We start from the raw sequence: 21,081 nt of genomic DNA, 5'->3' as shown, positions 1-21,081 counted from the left end.
CTCCATCAGTGCAGAACTTAGAGCCATTATAGAAAGTGAAAGTAGATAACTAAGTTACAAGAAAGGGCAGGTTGGTTGTTATAGATTCATGTGTAATCCAGTGTTTCCCTAAACATATTAGCCCTGGTAATTGAACGGACAGCGACAGGTGATGGATGAGCCCAGGGTAATAATAAGACAGGGTCAGACAGGACCAGACAGGACCAGAAAGGACAGGACCGGGTTAAGGTGGGTGGGCAGAGAGGTGTGGGGCTCAGCAGTCACTGTCCAATAAGGGGCAGCAGGTAGACTAGTGGTTAGCGCATTGGGCCAGTAACCGAAAGGTTGCTGGATCGAAGCCCGAGCTGACAAGTTAAAAATCTGTTGTTCTCCCAAGGCAGTTAACCCACTGTTCCCTGGTAGGTTGTCATTGTAAATAAGAATTTGTTCTTAACTGACTTGCCTAGTTAAATAAAGGTTATAAAAATAAGACGCAGGCACAACAATGACTGGTTTATGACCTTCAGAAAGTGGCGAGATGGCTTTGGGCCTGTAATAAACAGAGTAGTTGGGAGGGTGGGCGATGGTGTGTGTGATGGATTTCTGCTGAGTAGTAAGAGGCAGCACAGCTGGAGACAAAAAAACTGACCACGATACCCTGGGAGAAGAGGAGGGGCATTGTTGTGGAGGACAAAAATATGATTCAGAAAGTAAGGGATGATCAAATTCATATGGAGGCTGCTTTTCTGCTGAGAAGGCAGGGAAGTTAGGGAGAGTGACATGGAGAAGGAGCAGGGGAAAGAGAGAGGGGGAGGTGAAAGAGAGAGTTGAGAAAGAGAGAGGGGAAGAGAAGGAGACGGTTGGAGGGATAAAGAGCGAGGGGTAAAGCTAGCCAGCACAGTGGAAAAAAGTCTGGAAAAGAGGACAGGAACGCACAAGTGAGACAGACAGTGGCTGTGCCAAGCAACCCACCTGAGTGTGCACGGCGTTGCTGTGTTTGGTCTTTGAAAATTCAGGGAAAAGATGGAGGAGAATGAGGGGGGAGGAGGAGGACAAGGGAGGGGTGAGCACAGAGAAAGGAGTCTGCTGGCAGTGTTGGTTAATGAAGTATAGTCACTCGCAGGAATAATTTTGGCTGCTCCGTCAGTTTTTTTCTCTCTCTCTTCCTTCTTACTCACATCTGGAGCGGGGAGTCACTTCCTCTGTCTGTGCTGCCCGCGTTGTGCTTTAACAGGGCTAGTCCTCTCGTCCTCTACTACCTCTTCCCCTCCTCCTCTGACGATACTCCAAAGAGATACGGAACACATTACCCCAGGGGGATGGGACCTCCCCAAAACACTCTCAGCACAAGACCGACCAGGGACCCTGGACATCCCCCACCAACACCCCCACTCTGGAATCTACGTCTGAAAACAGAGAGGGAGAGAGAGAGACTGATATCCAGAGAGAACTGCAACCATCAGATGAACTCTCTGTAGGGTGTTCCCCCTTTCCCTTATATGGCAAAACAACTGGGAAATGATTTGAATTTGTCTGGTTTCTCTTGCACGGCTGCCTGGGCGCTGACTTCTATCCACCACAGCAGGCTGTGCAGCAGGGTTTGTTTGTGTGGCTGACTGACTGCTTTTGGTTCTTCTTTTCTGTGTTGTTTGCATGCAGAGCTTTTGAGGGGACAGCAGGCAGAAGCATTGCTGGTGTTTGTGGTGAGGCTACAGGCACTGCTGTCAGTGCCCCCAGGGGTGGTTGGCTTTACGCACCATTGCTCCTCTCTCTCTCTCTCTCTCTCTCTCTCTCTCTCTCTCTCTCTCCTCCACAATGGGCTCTGTCTGCCTGAGACGAACATCCGGCTGGCAGCAGCCTGCACACTGAGACGGTGTCTTTCTGAGGGGGAACTAACAGCAAGGTGGGCCAAAGTTCATCAAGAGGAAGCAACTGTAGTTCTGGAATCTGGACACACACAGAAATCTGTGGGAGGGTTATTCACTCTGACTCTACAACGGCAACAATCCTCAACCACAACAGGACGCGTAACCCAGTAAGACCCCGGAGGGGGTGCCTGTAGTAAATGAGGAGGGCTGCTGTTGATGTTCCTGAGTTGACCTTATTAATTAGGACCAGAATGCTGGAGAAGCTGTGAACACTCAAAAGGACAGCACAACGTGAGCTCCTGATTGGAGGGTCCCATGGTGCCATGACACAGGTGTCTGAGACAGACTGTGTGTGTCGCCTCTGACCTTCTACCTTACTGTGGTTTACTCTGTTGGAAAGACAGACACTCCACTGACTGACAGGTGGACAACAACACCGTCGGATGTCATGGCGATGGCGGCGTGGTACCACCGTGACATCAGCCGTGTGCATGCAGAGGACCTGTTGGCCCGGGCTGGGAGGGACGGCAGCTTCCTTGTCAGGGACAGTGAGTCCGTGCCTGGAGCCTACGCCCTCTGTCTGCTGTGAGTACACAAACACACACACACACACACACACACACACACACACACACACATACACACACACTTATTTTCCATCTCTGAGTGTGTATGGTCATTATGAACCCAGTGGTGCTCGCAGTCAGACACCCACACCTGCTCACGGGACACTGGTAACTTTCCCCTACATGTCAGTGGAAGGGGAACTAACCTCATATTCACAAGTTTTATAGACTGTCTCAATGACTGTCTCAATGTCTGTATTGTATTCAGCAGCCTGTCTCTCTGTCATCTCCATCAGTCTCACCCAGAGCTGGGCCGGTGGGCAGGGAGAAGGCTGTGGCCCAAGAACACTCAGGCTGCCCTGTCCTGATACAGCCCAACCCAGCCTGGCCAGTGTGTGTGTGTAACCCTGGTTAGGGCTCCCTGCCCCCCTCTCCTCTCGTCTCCTCTCTCCTTCATTCAGTCTTCCTTGGGGCCCCTGGAAGAGGGAGGGAGCTGCTGTGACCACATGGCTCTCTGTGCAAAGCGGCCCTGAGCCAGACACATTCCTGAAAGCTGAGCCCCACTGCTGCTCATGCTGCTCGCTCACTCACTCCCTCTTTCTTGCTCACTCCCTCTCTCTTTCTCACTCCCTCTCTCTTTCTCACTCCCTATCTCTTTCTAACTCCCTCTCTCTTTCTCACTCCCTCTCTCTTTCTCACTCCCTGTCTCTTTCTCACTCACTCTCTCTTTCTCACTCCCTCTCTCTCCCTCGCTCGCTCGTTTGCTCCCTCTCTCTCAATTCAATTAAATTGAAGGGCTTTATTGGCATGGGAAACATATGTTAGCATTGCCAAAGCAAGTGAACTAGATAATGAATAAAGTGAAATAAACAATAAAAATGTACAGTAAAAGTTACACTCCAAAAGACTAAAGACATTTAAAATGTCATATTATGTCTATATACAGTGTTGTTACGATGTGGAAATGGTTAAAGTACAAAAGGGAAAATAAATAAACATAAATGTGGGTTGCATTTACAATGGTGTTTGTTCTTCACTGGTTGCCCTTTTCTTGTGGCAACAGGTCACAAATATTGCTGCTGTGATGGCACACTGTGGTATTTCACCCAGTAGATATGGGTCTGCCAGGTCTGCCTACGGCGGCCTTTCTCAATAGCAAGGTTATGCTCATTGAGTCTGTACATAGTCAACGTTTGGGTCAGTCACACTGGTCAGGTATTCTGCCACTGTGTACTCTCTGTTTAGGGCCAAATAGCATTCTAGTTTGCTCTGCTTTTTTGTTGATTCTTTCAAATGTGTCAAGTCATTATCATTTTGTTTTCTCATGATTTGATTGGGTCTAATAGGCGGTCATTGTAAATAAGAATTTGTTCTTAACTGATTTGCCTTGGTAAATATAGGTTAAATTAAAAAATATATATTGTGTTGCTGTCCTGGGGCTCTGTGGGGTGTGTTTGTGTTTGTGAACAGAGTGCCAGGACCAGCTTACTTAAGGGACACTTCTCCAGGTTCATCTCTCTGTAGGTGATGGCTTTGTTGTGGAAGGTTTGGGAATCACTTCCTTTTAGGTGGTTGTAGAATTTAATGGCTCTTTTCTGGATTTTGATAATTAGCGGGTATCGGCCTAATTCCGCTCTGTAAGCATTATTTGTTATTTTACGTTGTACACAGAGGATATTTTTTGCAGAATTCTGCATGCGTCTGCAAGAGTCTCAATTTGGTGTTTGTCCTATTTTATGAATTCTTGGTTGGTGAGCGGGCCCCAGACCTCACAACCATAAAGGGCAATGGGTTCTAGAACTGAAAAATATCTGTAGCCAGATCCTAATTGGTACGTCAAATTTGATGTCCCCCTCCCCCCGTCTCCCACACTCTCCACATTAATACAGGCCTACTGTACACTAATGATGTTTGATGCTCCTTTTGATGGCATAAAAGGCCCTTCTTGCCTTGTCTCTCAGATCGTTCATAGCTTTGTGGCAGTTACGTGTGACGTTGATGTTTAGGCCGAGGTATATATTGTGTTTCGTGTTCTCTAAGCCAACGGTGTCTAGATGTAATTTAGACACCGTCTAAATCTAATCTAATCTCCACATCAATACAGGTCTACTGTTTCTTTGCATATTCTCGAACTTCATTACTGGGAAATATGCATTCCTTTTAGATGAATTGTACGTGTGCTTTTCTACCAGGCATCACAAGGTCAAGCTTTCAACAGGGGGCTTTCAACAAGGGGCTTTCAACAAGGGGATTTTTTTATGCCAGTAGCATACCACCCTGCATACCACTGCTGGCTTGCTTCTGAAGCTAAGCAGGGTTGGTCCTGGTCAGTCCCTGGATGGGTCACCAGATGCTGCTGGAAGTGGTGTTGGAGGGCCAGTAGGAGGCACTCTTTCCTCTGGTCTAAAAAATATCCCAAGGCAGTGATTGGGGACACTGCCCTGTGTAGGGTGCTGTCTTTCAGATGGGATGTTAAACGGGTGTCCTGACTCTCTGAGGTCATTAACGATCCCATGGCACTTATTGTAAGAGTAGGGGTGTTAACCCCCGGTGTCCTGTCTAAATTCCCAATCTGGCCCTCAAACCATCACGGTCAGCTAATAATCCCCAGTTTACAATTGGCTCATTCATTCCCCTGTAACTATTCCCCAGGTAGTTGCTGCAAATGAGAATGTGTTCTCAGTCAACATACCTGGTAAAATAATGGATAAATAAAATTCAACAGGGGGCTATCAACAGAGGGGTTTCAACAGAGGGGGAGTTACAGGCATTTACTGTACTGTGTCTCAAGGTCGTGCGAGATAGTAGAGATAAATGTTAGCTCTCCTTTGTGTACTTGACAAAGACTAGTGGTATGATTTTACTACCAAGTGATTATTATGGAACATGAAGCCCACATGTTTCAGGCGAGTGACACCCCTCAGGACGGTTTGTGTAGCTGTGGCTTGTGTAAACAGTGATGTGTAAAAACAGTAGGTCTGTGGGTAGTCATGTAGTCTCATGCTACCGCAGTGGACTGTGAAGTTGCTAAAATAACCACTTAAATGAGTCACACCATCAACAAATTGGCGTCTTGTTTATAAAGTGGCAGTGTTTTGTAACAAGGGCAGCACATCTGCTCTTCCTCAGTTTATTTCTGTCCCAGTGGTATAGTGCTGTTGTGATGTCTTGGAGTTCATAGTACCTTTTATAAATGTTATTTTCCCCTTTTCAGGTTCCAACGGCACGTTCACACTTATCGTATTCTTCCTGATGTAGATGGCCTGTTAGCTGTTCAGGTGAGTGACCATCGTTAAAGTTCATGTTTGAGTTTCCATACCCCACTCACATTGAAAGTCGGGACAATCCTTGTTCGACAGGGAAACATTGTTTTTATAGTTACAAAATATATATATTTGAGCTTAAAAAATATTTATGATAATTTTACAAGGGAAAAGATCTGTTTTGGGAATTTTCTAAATACTTTCTGTGTTAGTCATTTCCATGTCAGCTCTATAGTATGGAAATGCCTTTGTCTGGAGCGAAGGATCCCAATTTGAAACCCTCCAAAAAAGTGTTTAGAATTCTATAAACTGCCAATGATAGATATTAACTGAACAATTATTTTATGTAGTTTCTTGCAACAACCCTCTGGGACTTTAAAGAACATTTCTCTCAAAACTCAGATTCCTAAACGATGTGCCCGGAGATTTGGTCAATATGTCTAAAATCCTAAATGAATCAGGAATAAGCAGGGGCAGCTATACCATAAGGACCCCTTGTTGTAGTGTCACAACACTTCTCATGGTCTGTAAACTTCTCTCCTTTTGATAGATTTAAACAAACAATATTGAAATCACCATGGTCACAACCATAAACTGTCAACTCCATCTGCCTGATAGATCAAGATATAATATGAATTCTGGTTCAAATATGTTAGATTTAATAAGGTTTTAGAATCATAAAGCAACTGAGGAAAAATGAAATTGCTACTGTGTATATGACTTGAATGAGCTGTCAACTCCGTCAGATTTATTTATGTTGAATGATCTGATAGAATGGTCATGTTTTTACTGGGGATTTTCACATTAATAATCATCCATGTTTTAGAAATGTTTATATTGAACTTTAATTTTTAGGGGTGAAAATGTTTTGAGTATTGTTGTCAACTCCGTCAGTGGCTTGTTAAATCCATCACTGATGGCTAACTCCCTCAAAATATTGTTTTGGGGTCAATATTCATAAAAAATCGCTGTTCTGCAACAAATGTTCACACTTTTGAAGTATTTGCTGTGTGATAATGTTTGCTTTATGAATGTCGTTTTATTTTTTATTTGTATTATTATAATTTTTTTTAAGTTTGCCTTTTTCTCCCCAATTTCGTGGTATCCAATTGGTAGTTACCGTTTTGTCTCATCGTTGCAACTCCCACACGGACTCAGGAGAGGCGAAGGTCGAGAGCCGTGCGTCCTCCGAAGCACAACCCAACCATGCTGCAGTGCTTCTTGACACAATGCCCACTTAACCCGGAATCCAGCCGCACCAATGTGTCGGAGGAAACACTGTACACCTGGCAACCATATCAGCATGCACTGCGCCCGGCCCACCACAGTAGTCGCTAGTGCGCAATCGGACAACATCCCTGCTGGCCAAACCCTACCCTAACTTGGACGACGCTGGGCCAATTGTCCACCTCCCCATTGGTCTCCCAGTCTCGGCCGGCTGCAACAGAGCCTGGACTCGAACCCAGAATCTCTAGTTGCACAGCTAGTACTGCGATGCGGTGTCTTAGACCACTGCGCCACTCGGGAGGCATGATCGTTGTTTTATGTAAAAACAAAAACGTGCTAAAATTCTAACGAAATTAGCCTTTTATGGTGTCTGACAAAGTTGACATGAATCCAGTTAGTTGCAAATTTATGAGAAAATAAATAGCTGATACTTTGGTCTATCAAAATATTTATTTCAAACTGTGTTAATATTAACACAATTACTATTAAGACAAATATTTGTGGGAAAAAGTTGAGATTGTCCCATCTTTAAAGAATCCCTGAACTAATAGGGCTGTGCACAGACCTGTCAGGGGACAGGTGCTCAAAATGAATAAGGGCACCCACCGGCACCCCCCCTGATGAATTTCATCATTCATATCTCAAAATTCATAACATAATAACCGCTTCTGTTGTGATTTTGTTATTTACATTTTGAGCATTGGCCTATTTATTTCCGCAGCAGCACACACTCATCGCAAATTATAAGCAAGGAAGTTACAGTGCCTCCTAAAGACATGATTGACATTGAGAAAAGAGGGTGGGCTATCTGCTGATCATTGATCAAAATCAAATCAAATTTGATTGGTCACATACATATGTTTAGCAGATGTTAATGCGGGTATAGCGAAATGCTTGTTGATGAAAAATCAGATTTTATTTTTTTTACTGATTGTGATTTATCTTCAATCCTCTTAACTAATAATTAACTTCAGAATCTTCTAACTCATGATTTATGGCTGGCTGTGGATATTTTAGTATGTGGTGGTTAGCTAGAGTATAGAGGTGTTTCCCAACCCTGGCCTCGTGTACGCTCAATATTGTTATTATAACCCTGGACAAGTACACCTGATTCAACTTGTCAACTAATCATCAAGCCCTCAATGAGCTGAATGAGGTGTGTTTGTCCACGGCTGTATTTGAAAAATGTGTACTGTTGGGGGTACTCAAGGACCAGGGTTAGGACACTCTCTAGATCAGGATGTCCCAGACGTGGTCCTACATTGTAGAATCATAGTGAAGACATCAAAACAATGAAATAACACTTATGGAATCATGTAGTAACCAAAAATGTGTTAAACAAATCAAAGTATTTTTTATATTTGAGATTTGTCGAAGTAGCCACCCTTTGCCTTGACAGATTTGCACACTCTTGGCATTCTCTCAACCAGATGCACGCGGTAGTCACCTGGAATAACATTTCAATTAACAGGTGTGCCTTGTTAAAAGTTAATTTGTGGAATTTCTTTCCTTAATGCGTTTGAGCCAATCAGTAGTGTTGTGACAAGGTAGGGTTGGTATACAGAAGATAGCCTTATTTGGTAAAAGTACATATTATGGCAAGAACAGCTCAAATAAGCAAAGAGAAACAAGTCCATCATTACTTTAAGACATGAAGGTCAGTCAAACCGGAAAAGTGCAGTCGCAAAAACCATCAAGCGCTATGATGAAACGGGCTCTCATGAGGACCGCCACAGAAATGAAGACCCAGAGTTACCTCTGCTGCAGAGGATAAGTTCATTAGAGTTACAAGCATCCGAAATTGCAGCCCAAATAAATGCTTCACAGAGTTCAAGTAACAGACACATCTCAACATCAACTGTTCCTTGTTTGGATGTCTTCACTATTATTCTACAATGTAGAAAATAGTAAAATTAAAGAAAAACCCTTGAATGAGTAGGAGTGTCCAAACTTTTGACTGGGACTGTATATATAAATGATTGAATTATTTACAGTACCATAAGGGCACAAACAACTATCATCAAGCTAGCAAGAAGCAAGACAAGAACAAAACTCACTTGGCGAGTGGGAGGGCAAAGGTAGACCCTTATCTGTGCCTGGTAAATAAGCTAATATACTGTAACCTACAACAACAGTATCCTCTTGTAGCAACCACTAACGAGAAAGAATGTGTAGTACAATACTGTAGTTGTTATCGTTACTCTACGACAACAGAGTTGTGCTGTCTGTTTTAATGGAAACAGGAAGCGTCTTGTGTTCACATACTGGGCTCATTCTGCTACAGACCTTGATGTTTGAACGGCATCTCTTTCTGCCATGTTGCCACATGCTCCGAGCGTGACCTCAGCTGCACAGAGGACAAATTGTGTGTGTGTGTGTGTCACAGATTCCTGCGCTACCCATGCACTGGGTCGTTGACCAGTGCTCCAAAGGGGGTTGGGTCTGTTTGTGCTTTGAGTGTGTGTGTGTGTGTGTGTCATGGACGGGGATGTGTGTGTTGAGGGTTAGCCAGGCAGAGGATAGGGGTGGCTGGTATTGGTTGGTGTGTGGCGGTTATATGTGTGTGTATTAGACACAGTAACTATTGGGGACGACTCAATTCAAGAGCCGCAGTGTCTGGTCCTAATTATTATCAGGACCAAAACACACAAAAACGAAAAGGTTTTAGGCAGCCTGTACATTCCTTCACCGTGACTAGGTGCGCAAGTCCAAAGACAACAGCTCAAATACTTTGTTGTCAGATCAGGGCTTTTATCCACATTACTGTATCTCAGCTTCATTTGTTTTCCCCTGAAGTCTCTAAAGTCTCCAATAAGCAGATTGTCTCGTTGGCTTTGGAGCCATTACCACGTAGGGATTAGGGGGTTTGCTTCCTAGTTTTTCTGAGAGAGTTATTTTAAAGAGAGGGATATTTTGAGCAAAAAGAGAGGCCATTTTTGTCTCCTTGTGTCATTCTGTCCTTATTTGCTTTATAATCACTTTTCAAGAGCTCCTCGAAAAAAATGCATCATTCATTTGAAGTCCCTGGCAGCTGGGGCAGGTAATGTCTGGCCCCACCAAAAACATCTAACCACACGAGAAAAACAAACATTTCTAAAAAAAAAAATCTGTTTTGCGGTGTTGCAGTGAGTGCCCCGTGGGCTCTGTGTCTGAGTTTGTCCATGACATCTAATAGGTCTGTGCCTGCAGCGTTGTGGGTATTATGGGTGCATTTAGTGTAAACACTCTTTGTGTCTTTGACTGGCACCTTAATGTGTTTGTCTATGGCTGGTGAACGTGTGTTTCCCCCTCGTGTTTACTGTACATGTCTGAGGCGTCTGTCTGTTGGAGTGTTGTTTATATCGGGCAGCGGGTGTGTACGGTAGACTGGCTCAGGACACAGAGGTCGGCTAGTAAACTGCTGGAACACTGTGACTCATGGCAGCCAACCTTGGCAGTGACCAGGACGTGGGTGGTTGGTTGTGATACCATCTCCTGGCCTGTGGGGATAGTAGGGGTTTCTGCAGCCCGCTGGATGGTGTGTGTTTGATGTGGTTCTTGCACTGGCCATTCAAACAGAGGTGAGGGGCCGTGGCTTCTGTTTGGCACCTCCAGGATCTAGGAGATTAGCACCTCTTTTCCAAATGTCCCTTCTGAGTGTATCCAGGTCATTTAGGCTACCAGACACGAGGAGCTCTGGAGACATGCAGTCACATTCAAAACATCAACAGCCATTTTCCTGTTGTGGATAATGTTAGAACAACATATGCTGACTCTGAACAGATGCACTGCATATCTGAGACAGTCTTCCAAGCTTTAGGAGCTTTTAGGAACAGTTTAAGAACATGATGATCACCTGTGTTGTGTAGGTTCTATATATATATATATTTCGAAACTGGGTGGTTCGAGCCCTGAATGCTGATTGGCTGATAGCCGTGGTATATCAGACCGTATACCACAGGTATGACAAAACACTTATTTTTAGTGTTATAATTACATTGGTAAACAGTTTATAATAGCAATAAGGCACCTCGGGGGTTTGTGATAGATGACCAATGTACCACAGCTAAGGGCTGTGTCCAGGCACTCTGCGTTGCGTCGTGCTTAAGAACAGCCCTTAGTCGTGGTATATTGGCTATATACCACACCCCCCGGGCCTTAATGCTTAAATATATAAATGTCCTTGTTTTTGAAAGAAAACCACATTTTTTGTCAGTTAAAATAACATCAAATTGATCAGACATACAGTGTAGACATTGTTAATGTTGTAAATGACTATTGTAGCTGGAAACAACAGATTTGTTGATGGAATATCTACATAGGCATACAGAGGCCCATTATCAGCAACTATCACTCCTGTTTTCCAATGCCACGTTGTGTTAGCTAATCAAAGTTTATCATTTTAAAATGCTAATTGATCATTAAAAAACACTTTAGCAATTATGTTATCACAGCTGAAAACTGATTAAAGAAGCAATAAAACTGGCCTTCTTTAGTTGAGTATCTGGAGCATCAGCATTTGTGGGTTCGATTACAGGCTCAAAATGACCAGAAACAAAGAACTTTCTTCTGAAACTCGTCAGCCTATTCTTGTTCTGAGAAATGAAGGCCATTCCATGTGAGAAATTGCCAAGAAACTGAAGATCTCGTACAACACTGTGTACTACTCCCTTCACAGAACAGAGCAAACTGGCGCTAACCAGAATAGAAAGAGGAGTGGGAGGCCCCGGTGCACAACTGAGCAAGAAGACAAGTACATTAGAGTGTCTAGTTTGAGAAACAGACGCCTCACAAGTCCTCAACTGGCAGCTTATAGGCATAGTTGCAAAGAAAAAGCCATATCTCAGACTGGCCAATATAAAGAAAATATTAAGATGGGAAAAAGAACACAGAGGAACTCTGCCTAGAAGGCCAGCATCCCAGAGTCGCCTCTTCACTGTTGACGTTGAGACTGGTGTTTTGTGGGTACTATTTATTGAAGCTGTCAGTTGAGGATTTGTGAGGCATCTGTTTGTGTCAAGAACTGCAATGCTGCTGGGGCTTTCACACTCAACAGTTTCCAGTGTGTATCAAGAATGGTCCACCCCCCAAAGGACATCCATCCAACTTGACACAACTGCGGGATGCATTGGAGTCAACATGGGCCAGCATCCCTGTGGAACGCTTGCGACACCTTGTAGAGTCCATGCCCTGACGAATTGAGGCTGTTCTGAGGGCAAAAGGGGGTGAAACTCAATATTAGGAAGGTGTTCCTAATGCTTTGTACACCCAGTGTATGTCTGTGTGTATGTTTCCCCACAGACTTCTCAGGGGGTGCAGGTGAACTGTTTCCGTACACTGGGGGACCTGGTGTTGGGGTACCAGTACCCCCATAAGGGTCTGGTCACCCCTCTGCTGTACCCTGTGGGGAGGGACATGGAGCCTGGGGATGAGAGCTCAGGTGATGATGAGAAGCCAGGGCTGGTGTGGAGTCCCAGCCCATTCCCAGTCTCGGTCAGTATAGCTCCCCCCGCTGGACTCCCAGTGACCCCGTCCCCACACCTCCTCTTCCTCCACAGGCTACAGGAGCTCAACACATCCAGGTACAGAAGTCCCCATCACACACCATGAGTATATAGATGTACAAAATGTGTAATATTGGTCTGGGGATTTAGAGATTAAAGTACTTTCCTGTGGTGTCTCTCTTCAACTTGCTTGAGTGGTGTTTGTGGTCCCCTGGTTTCACAGCATGGCAGGTGAGGTGGTTGGGCTGCTCAGTGAGTATCTGCGCAGTGAGCTGCCTCTGGATGTGGAGGGTCTACGTAGAGGAGCAACAGGCCTACGCCATCTACACCAAACCCTGGGCACCGCATGCCAGGGGCTCAACAGGTGGGTTTCACCATGTTATTACTGCTATTACAGTTCAAGTGATCTGCGTCATTTGGTGTTTGGGATGTGATGGCTTTGTTGGTTATCATGAGGAGAAAATGAAATGGATTCTCTGATCCACAGTGAGATTGACCTGATCATGTCCAGTTTGGAGACGCTGGCCAAAGTGTTTGACCATCCTATCTGCCCTTTAACCTCCACCAAGCCACAGGTACATCCCTTTTGTGATATATCCTGTTTGACCTGTCCTGTCTGTCCTGTCCTGTCTGTCCTGTGAGTCCTGTCTTTCCTGTCCTGTCTGTCCTGTCTGTCCTGTCTGTCCTGTCCTGTCCTGTCCTGTCCTGTCCTGTCCTGTCCTGTCCTGTCTTGTCCTGTCCTGTCCTGTCCTGTCCTGTCTGTCCTGTCCTGTCTGTCCTGTCTGTCCTACCCTGTCTGTCCTGTCTGTCCTGTCCTGTCTGTCCTGCCCGTCAGTCATACCTTGTCTGTAACCCTCTGTCTACTCTACTATGGTCCACAGGGGACCTGCAAACTAAAAAGACAAAAAATAATGGACATCTGCTTTGTTACGCCCTCTAGTGCACCAATTGAAAATAAAAATGCTCTATGTTCCCTTCATGGGGTACAATATACAGTACACTGAGTGTAAAAAAGATGAAGGACACCTGCTATTTCCTTGACATAGACTGACCAAGTGAATCCAGGTGAAAGCTGTGATCATTTATTGATGTAACTTGTTAAATCCACTTCAATCAGTGTAGATGAAGGGGAGCAGACAGGTTAAAGAAGGATTTTTAATCCTTGAGACCATTGAGACATTGATTGTGTATGTATGCTAGTCAGAGGGTGAATGGGCAAGACAAAATATTTAAGTGCCTTTGAACAGGGTCTGGTAGTAGGTGCCAGGAGCACCGTTTGTGTCACAAACTGCAACGCGGCTGGGTTTTTCACTCTCAACAGTATCCCGTGTGTATCAAAAATGGTCCACCACCCAAAGGACATCCAGCCAACTTGACACAACTGTGGGAAGCACTGGAGTCAACATGGGCCAGCATCCCTGTGGAACGCTTTCGACACCTTGTAGAGTCCATGACCCGACTAATTGAGGCTGTTCTGAGGGCAAAAGGGGGTGACACTCAATATTAGGAAGTTGTTCCTAATGCTTTGTACACTCAGTGTATGTCCATCTGTATTCCACATAGCACTCAGCAACTTACTATATTAATGTACCTCCTTTCAGAACACGGGTAGAGGTCCAGACATGGAGTTGGACAGCCTGCTGTGTAAGATCTCTGTCCTGGTCAGCCTGCTCTCCTCCCTGGAGAAGAGGGTATGTACCCACATACTCACACACTACCCGCCCAGTACATATCAGTCTTAGTTTCATGGTCTAGACCAGTGGTTCCCAAGGACCACTGGGTGTACTTGGCTTATTACAGTTTTTTTCGATTGCTAAACGACAGTGGACACAACTGGAGTCACATGTGCAAAACTCTAACCACAGTCTGCACAGCAGCAGTTCATGTGGACCAAACTCTGGTTCGTTTTTCATTGCTTGAACACAGTTTTCAAAACTCTACACACTTATCCCATGACTTTAACCACAACCTGCACAACACTGTGGATTTACAGCACTTTGTTCAAATGCTAACACACTGCTGTCAAAACTGTGAACCACACATTCAAAACGGAATAGATTTCAGCCTTGTGCCTTTCAAACACTGCTGATTGCAATTTCAGCTGAAAGGCTAAGCAGGTGTCTTGTTTTAGACTTGTTAGTGAACACACACACATATTACAGTATATATAGGTAGAGCTCAGAAAGACTCATTTTGGAAATGGAACAAGGAAGATGGGTTTGTGGAGGGAGAAGGGTGGCAGGGAGAGGGCGGATGCGTTGAGGAAGACAAAGAAGACAAAGAGCTGTTATTTCAGATGAAATAAGGGCTACACTTATAGACCATGTCGTGAACCATGGTCTCTCATTGAGAGAGGCAGGGTTGAGGGTGCAACCCAATCTGCAAAGATCCACAGTGGCATCTGTAATGTGAATTTTCCATCATGCAAACAGGTGAGAGTTACATCCTTACAGTAAATGAAAACATTACAGGAATCTATTTTGTATTGCAATTATAGAATATTTACACAGATATATATTACAGTAAGTTTGACTGTAAAATATATTTTTACAACAGGACCCAAAGGCTGCCCCCAACAGGGGGAAGAGGAAAAATATTTTCAGATGCGCAGGAAAATGCTATTGTTGACATGGTTGTTGTCAACAATGCAATAAAACTGCGGGAGATTCAAGATAGAGTGCTGGCTGATAATGATATATTTGAAAATGTTAATTCTGTCAGCACAACAACTATTGCTCGAGTCCTAAAGAAACACCAAGTTACAATGAAACAGTTATACACTGTACCGTTCGAGAGAAACAGTGAACGGGTAAAAGAGCAAAGATACCAATATGTCCAGGTAAGACGTCTGAGGTTACGTACACAGCTATACAAAATATTTACAGTAAAAAAAAACACTAGCATTTCTACAGTAAAACTGTGCACTTACTGTTTTTCAGAGAGTAATGGAGGTGGAAGCACTGGAAAGACCACATTCATTTGTATTTATCGATGAAGCTGGATTTAACCTTGCCAAAACACGGCGCAGAGGAAGGAATGTTATAGGTCAAAGGGCCACTGTGGAGGTTCCAGGCTAAAGGGGGGGAAATATCACCATGTGTGCTGCAATGGCCAATGATGGTTTGCTTCTCAACACACCACTCATTGGCCCATACAACACAGAAAGGCTTATACAGTGCCTTGCGAAAGTATTCGGCCCCCTTGAAGTTTGCGACCATTTGCCACATTTCAGGCTTCAAACATAAAGATATAAAACTGTATTTTTTAGTGAAGAATCAACAACAAATGGGACACAATCATGAAGTAGACATTTATTGGATATTTCAAACTTTTTTAACAAATCAAAAACTGAAAAATTGGGCGTGCAAAATTATTCAGCCCCTTTACTTTCAGTGCAGCAAACTCTCTCCAGAAGTTCAGTGAGTATCTCTGAATGATCCAATGTTGACCTAAATGACTAATGATGATAAATACAATCCACCTGTGTGTAATCAAGTCTTCGTATAAATACACCTGCACTGTGATAGTCTCAGAGGTCCGTTAAAAGCGCAGAGAGCATCATGAAGAACAAGGAACACACCAGGCAGGTCCGAGATACTGTTGTGAAGAAGTTTAAAGCCGGATTTGGATACAAAAAGATTTCCCAAGCTTTAAACATCCCAAGGAGCCCTGTGCAAGCGATAATATTGAAATGGAAGGAGTATCAGACCACTGCAAATCTACCAAGACCTGGCCGTCCCTCTAAACTTTCAGCTCATACAAGGAGAAGACTGATCAGAGATGCAGCCAAGAGGCCCATGATCACTCTGGATGAACTTCAGAGATCTACAGCTGAGGTGGGAGACTCTGTCCATAGGACAACAATCAGTCGTATATTGCACAAATCTGGCCTTTATGGAAGAGTGGCAAGAAGAAAGCCATTTCTTAAAGATATCCATAAAAGGTGTCGTTTAAAGTTTGCCACAAGCCACCTGGGAGACACACCAAACATGTGGAAGAAGGTGCTCTGGTCAGATGAAACCAAAATTGAACTTTTTGGCAACAATGCAAAACGTTATGTTTGGCGTAAAAGCAACACAGCTCATCACTCTGAACACACCATCCCCACTGTCAAACATGGTGGTGGCAGCATCATGGTTTGGGCCTGCTTTTCTTCAGCAGGGACAGGGAAGATGGTTAAAATTGATGGGAAGATGGATGGAGCCAAATACAGGACCATTCTGGAAGAAAACCTGATGGAGTCTGCAAAAGACCTGAGACTGGGACGGAGATTTGTCTTCCAACAAGACAATGATCCAAAACATAAAGCAAAATCTACAATGGAATGGTTCAAAAATAAACATATCCAGGTGTTAGAATGGCCAAGTCAAAGTCCAGACCTGAATCCAATCGAGAATCTGTGGAAAGAACTGAAAACTGCTGTTCACAAATGCTCTCCATCCAACCTCACTGAGCGCGAGCTGTTTTGCAAGGAGGAATGGGAAAAAAATTCAGTCTCTCGATGTGCAAAACTGATAGAGACATACCCCAAGCGACTTACAGCTGTAATCACAGCAAAAGGTGGCGCTACAAAGTATTAACTTAAGGGGGCTGAATAATTTTGCACGCCCAATTTTTCAGTTTTTGATTGGTTAAAAAAGTTTGAAATATCCAATAAATGTCGTTCCACTTCATGATTGTGTCCCACTTGTTGTTGATTCTCCACAAAAAAATACAGTTTTATATCTTTATGTTTGAAGCCTGAAATGTGGCAAAAGGTCGCAAAGTTCAAGGGGGCCGAATACTTTCGCAAGGCACTGTAGCTTTCCTAGAACAGCTCTATGCTCAGCTAGTGTCAGCAGAACAGGGGGAGCCAGTAAGAAACCCCCAAGTTTTTGTCATAGTTTGCGATAACGTTGCTTTTCACCACTCTGCAGCTGTCACAGATTGGTTTGCAGCACATCACAGATTTATGGTTTTGTACCTGCCTGCGTATTCACCCTTCCTCAACCCAATAGAGGAGTTTTTCTCTGCCTGGAGGTGGAAAGTGTTTGGTCACCACCCACATGACCAAATGTCTCTTTTGGAAGCCATGCGTGCCGGATGTGAGGACACGAGTCCAGAGGGCTGCCAGGGATGGATAAGGCACTCCAGAAGGTTCTTCCCCAGGTGCATGGCGAGAGAAAACATTAGATGTGATGTTGAAGAAAACCTGTGGCCTGATGCTAGAGAGAGGCAGGATTAGCCCCTCAATTATTTGTTTGAATTACAGTATGTACTTTTAGTTTGTACCTTTTTTTTCTCATTACTGTAATTCCGTAAATTACTACAGACTATTGAAGCAAACTGCTAATTTTCATTTACCTTAAAGAATTGTTATGTTCTAAAAATTTTAATAAACCATGTGAAAGAATGTCACTCTTTTCTTTGAAGAAAATATTACTTTGTATGAAGTCACTGAAATTGTTCAAACTGTAAAGATGAAAAGTTTGTATTTTCTGTATTGGTGTTTGATGCTAGTGTTTTTACTCTCAGTGTGTTCTGAGTGACAGTGTGTGTTATCTCAGTGAGGGTTGTGCATAGTGTTTGGCTGCACTGAGCGTGTTTTGAGCCATGTGTTAAGAGTTGTGTTGCTTGGAATGAGTTTTGCAGGTGATGTGAACTGTTTAGCTCAGGTGACTGTTGGTAGTGCAGACTGTAGTTAGAGTTTTGCACATGTCGTACAGTTGTGCCCACTGTCGTTTAGCAATCGAAAAAAACTGTAATAGAGGGTACTTGAGAAGACTTACGATTGGCAAAATGCACATGAGGTGGTACTTCAGGGGTACTCAGGGCAGAGGAAAATTCAGTTGGCGGTACAGGAACCGAAACAGGTTGGGAACCACTGGTCTATACAGTCTGACACTCTCTATGCTCTGACTGTGCAGGTGCTGAAAGCTCTTCAAGATGCTGTGACCAATCACAACCTGGCTGTGCAGCCTGCCCCTCCACCTGAGCCCGCTCTTGCTCCAGCTCCAGCCCCTGGACCAGCTCCAGCTCCAGCCCCTGCTCCAGCTCCAGCTCCTGCTCCAGCTCCTGTCCCTGCCCCAGTCCCTGTAGCCAATAACCATTCCAGGCCCATACCTGTCCACTCCTTTCAGGTGAAAGAGAGCGACAAGGGCCACTTTTAAGGGGGCATATTTTGATCATCTTTGAGGTACAGTGATTCCTGTTTTTCATCATCTGTGTGTGTCTGTTTCTGTGTGTGTGTGTGTGTGTGTGTGTGTGTGTGTGTGTGTGTGTGTGTGTGTGTGTGTGTGTGTGTCTAGATTAAGATGGTGCGTTACGGCAGACAGACAGTGTCATTGGATGTGGACACAGGAGTGCTGCTGTTTGACAGGAAGGCCGGGTCATTTGGATTGGAGACGGTCTCACATGAACAGAGTAGGAGCACGACAACGACATCTAATGTTACTTGACTGAGTTTGATCAGGTTCAGTGATCTGAAATGCTTCACCTATTTTTCAGTTCTGCAGCTAGTCAAGTTCCAGAGCAGCCCAGCCAAGCTGCGCATGGTCGTGGACAGTCATCACAACAACCCACTGGAGCTCATGTTTGAGAGTGCAAGGGTACATCAAGTTCTACATTCAGCTGTATGCAGGGGCCCCCCTTAAATTTGTCCTGTCCAAAAAATATGTACTTTAATGTTTTGTTGTTGTTGTTGTTTCTCTGTAATATTTCTAGCCACCTAGCAATTTTATGAAGTTGTCTTCAGCCCAGATCGGTTCCCAATCTCCCAACCTCATAACTAGCTGCCAAGATGCCATTTCAGGCTAACAATCAAGTTAGAGTAGCCTAGCTGGCATGGCTGTTGGATTTCAGAAAAGCAAGCAATGTATTGAATAAGACTCACATTCCTTTAAGCATAGTGATTATGGCTCTAGATTGCAGGAAAAAGCTGTTTGAAACATTACAAATTTACAGTCAAGGGGGTGGGGGGCATCTATCCCATGTACTTTGTGCCCCCTCTGATTTGTATGTGTTTCTATCCATTGGATTCCATTGTAGTCTTTACATTGACTGAGAACACTCTCTCTTCCCTCCAGAAACGAGAGGCGTTCTGCCAGCTGCTACAGCTGATGAAGACCAGGCACTCCCGTCTGAGTGAACCTGACGTCATCTCTGTGTTTGTGGGCAGCTGGAACATGGGTAACTAAGACACCTATGGCACCTCACTGTCCTAGAGCAGTGTCTTTCACTATTACTGTCTGACATCAATACTATCACTGGTTATTACAGGGTTATTACACTGGAGAGACATAATTATCTTATTGGAAACATGAGCACTAGATGTTGGTCTATGTTAGCCCCTCACAAATGATCTTGATGCCTGTGTGTTCAGGTGGCTCCCCTCCCCCTCGCAGTCTGCAGTCCTGGGTGACGTGCTGTGGCCTGGGTCGAACCCCAGATGAGTCCACAGCTCTGCTGCCTCATGACATCTATGCCCTGGGTACCCAGGAGAACTCTCAGGGGGAGAAGGAGTGGACCGAGCACGTCAAGGCTACCCTACACAGCTACACTCACATAGAGTACAAACAGGTGAGCATCAGTTTTCCCTCTCTTGGTCTCCATTTATCGCCATCTATCTCAGTTTTCTCGCTCTGCCTCTCTCTCTCTCTCTCTCTCTCTCTCTCGCTCTCTCTCGCTCTCTACTGTATGTGCAGCTCTGTCGCCGTCGCTCTCTCTCTCTCTACCTTGTTTTCCCTTTCTCCCAGCGTTCAGTCACTCTGAATGTCTGTAGTATGTCCTTGCTCACCTTATGACAGGGATTATGAACTAGATTCAGCCACGGGTATTTTCTTTTCTTGAGCGGATGGTCGGGGGGCCGGAACACAACTACTAATAATTTGTAGACTGCAAAGTGACCACAAGAAGCCCAAACAGATATAATGTTGGACTAAAACATAATCATTTCAAACCTTGCTGACATTAGAGTACGATAACTTGTCTCTCTATTATGGGTGGGAATACTTGGAAATTGATTTCTAAATAAAAATCACTTGGAGCTGATTTCCTGGTGTTTTTCCAGTCAAATAAAACCACCCGTGGGCCAAATAAAACCACCCATGTGCCAAATAAAACCACCTGCATGCCAAATAAAACCACCCCTGGGCCAATTAAAACCACTCCTTGGGCCAAAATATAACCACCCGTGGGCTAAATAAAACCACCCGTGAGCCAAATAAATCCACCCGTGGGCCAAATGAAACCACCCGTGGGCCAAATGAAACCACCCGGGGGCCAAATAAAACCACCCGTGGGCCAAATAAAACCACCCGTGGGCCAAATTGGGGAACCCTGCCTTATGGGATATTTGTTTGATGTACGTTTTCTTTCACCCATTCATCCTGAAATAATGATTGGTGTTCATTTACTGTACATGGTGCTTGACTTGGACTGAAATAGGTGCCTGTACTCATTTAGGGTACTGTTTACATTTAGGTGCAGAAGCTGCACAATACATTTGAGCTAACATTCTGTGAGAGGAACAGGAGCTCCACAATACATTTGAGCTAACATTCTGTGAGAGGAACAGGAGCTCCACAATACATTTGAGCTAACATTCTGTGAGAGGAACAGGAGCTCCACAATACATTTGAGCTAACATTCTGTGAGAGGAACAGGAGCTCCACAATACATTTGAGCTAACATTCTGTGAGAGGAACAGGAGCTCCAC

At 44.4% G+C, this 21,081-nt stretch overlaps 1 protein-coding gene across 1 annotated transcript in view; it reads left to right on the top strand.

Moving 5' to 3' along the window:
* The first annotated feature begins 742 nt into the window (after positions 1 to 742).
* The window catches only part of LOC110504957 (phosphatidylinositol 3,4,5-trisphosphate 5-phosphatase 2B), a 31,348-nt gene continuing 11,009 nt past the window's right edge, over positions 743 to 21,081 (top strand). The window contains exons 1-11 of the mRNA XM_021583864.2: positions 743 to 2,432; positions 5,628 to 5,691; positions 12,184 to 12,464; positions 12,610 to 12,750; positions 12,874 to 12,961; positions 13,988 to 14,077; positions 18,293 to 18,505; positions 18,674 to 18,788; positions 18,873 to 18,973; positions 19,451 to 19,553; positions 19,747 to 19,943. Coding sequence (XP_021439539.2) covers positions 2,296 to 2,432; positions 5,628 to 5,691; positions 12,184 to 12,464; positions 12,610 to 12,750; positions 12,874 to 12,961; positions 13,988 to 14,077; positions 18,293 to 18,505; positions 18,674 to 18,788; positions 18,873 to 18,973; positions 19,451 to 19,553; positions 19,747 to 19,943 — 1,530 coding nt within the window. The 5' untranslated portion in view covers positions 743 to 2,295. The remainder of the gene's footprint in view (positions 2,433 to 5,627; positions 5,692 to 12,183; positions 12,465 to 12,609; positions 12,751 to 12,873; positions 12,962 to 13,987; positions 14,078 to 18,292; positions 18,506 to 18,673; positions 18,789 to 18,872; positions 18,974 to 19,450; positions 19,554 to 19,746; positions 19,944 to 21,081) is intronic.

Source organism: Oncorhynchus mykiss, chromosome 31 (genome assembly GCF_013265735.2).
Source record: "Oncorhynchus mykiss isolate Arlee chromosome 31, USDA_OmykA_1.1, whole genome shotgun sequence".
Classification (NCBI taxonomy): domain Eukaryota; kingdom Metazoa; phylum Chordata; class Actinopteri; order Salmoniformes; family Salmonidae; genus Oncorhynchus; species Oncorhynchus mykiss.
Note: the sequence above shows the minus strand (reverse complement) of the source record. Positions and strands in the feature narration are given on the sequence as shown.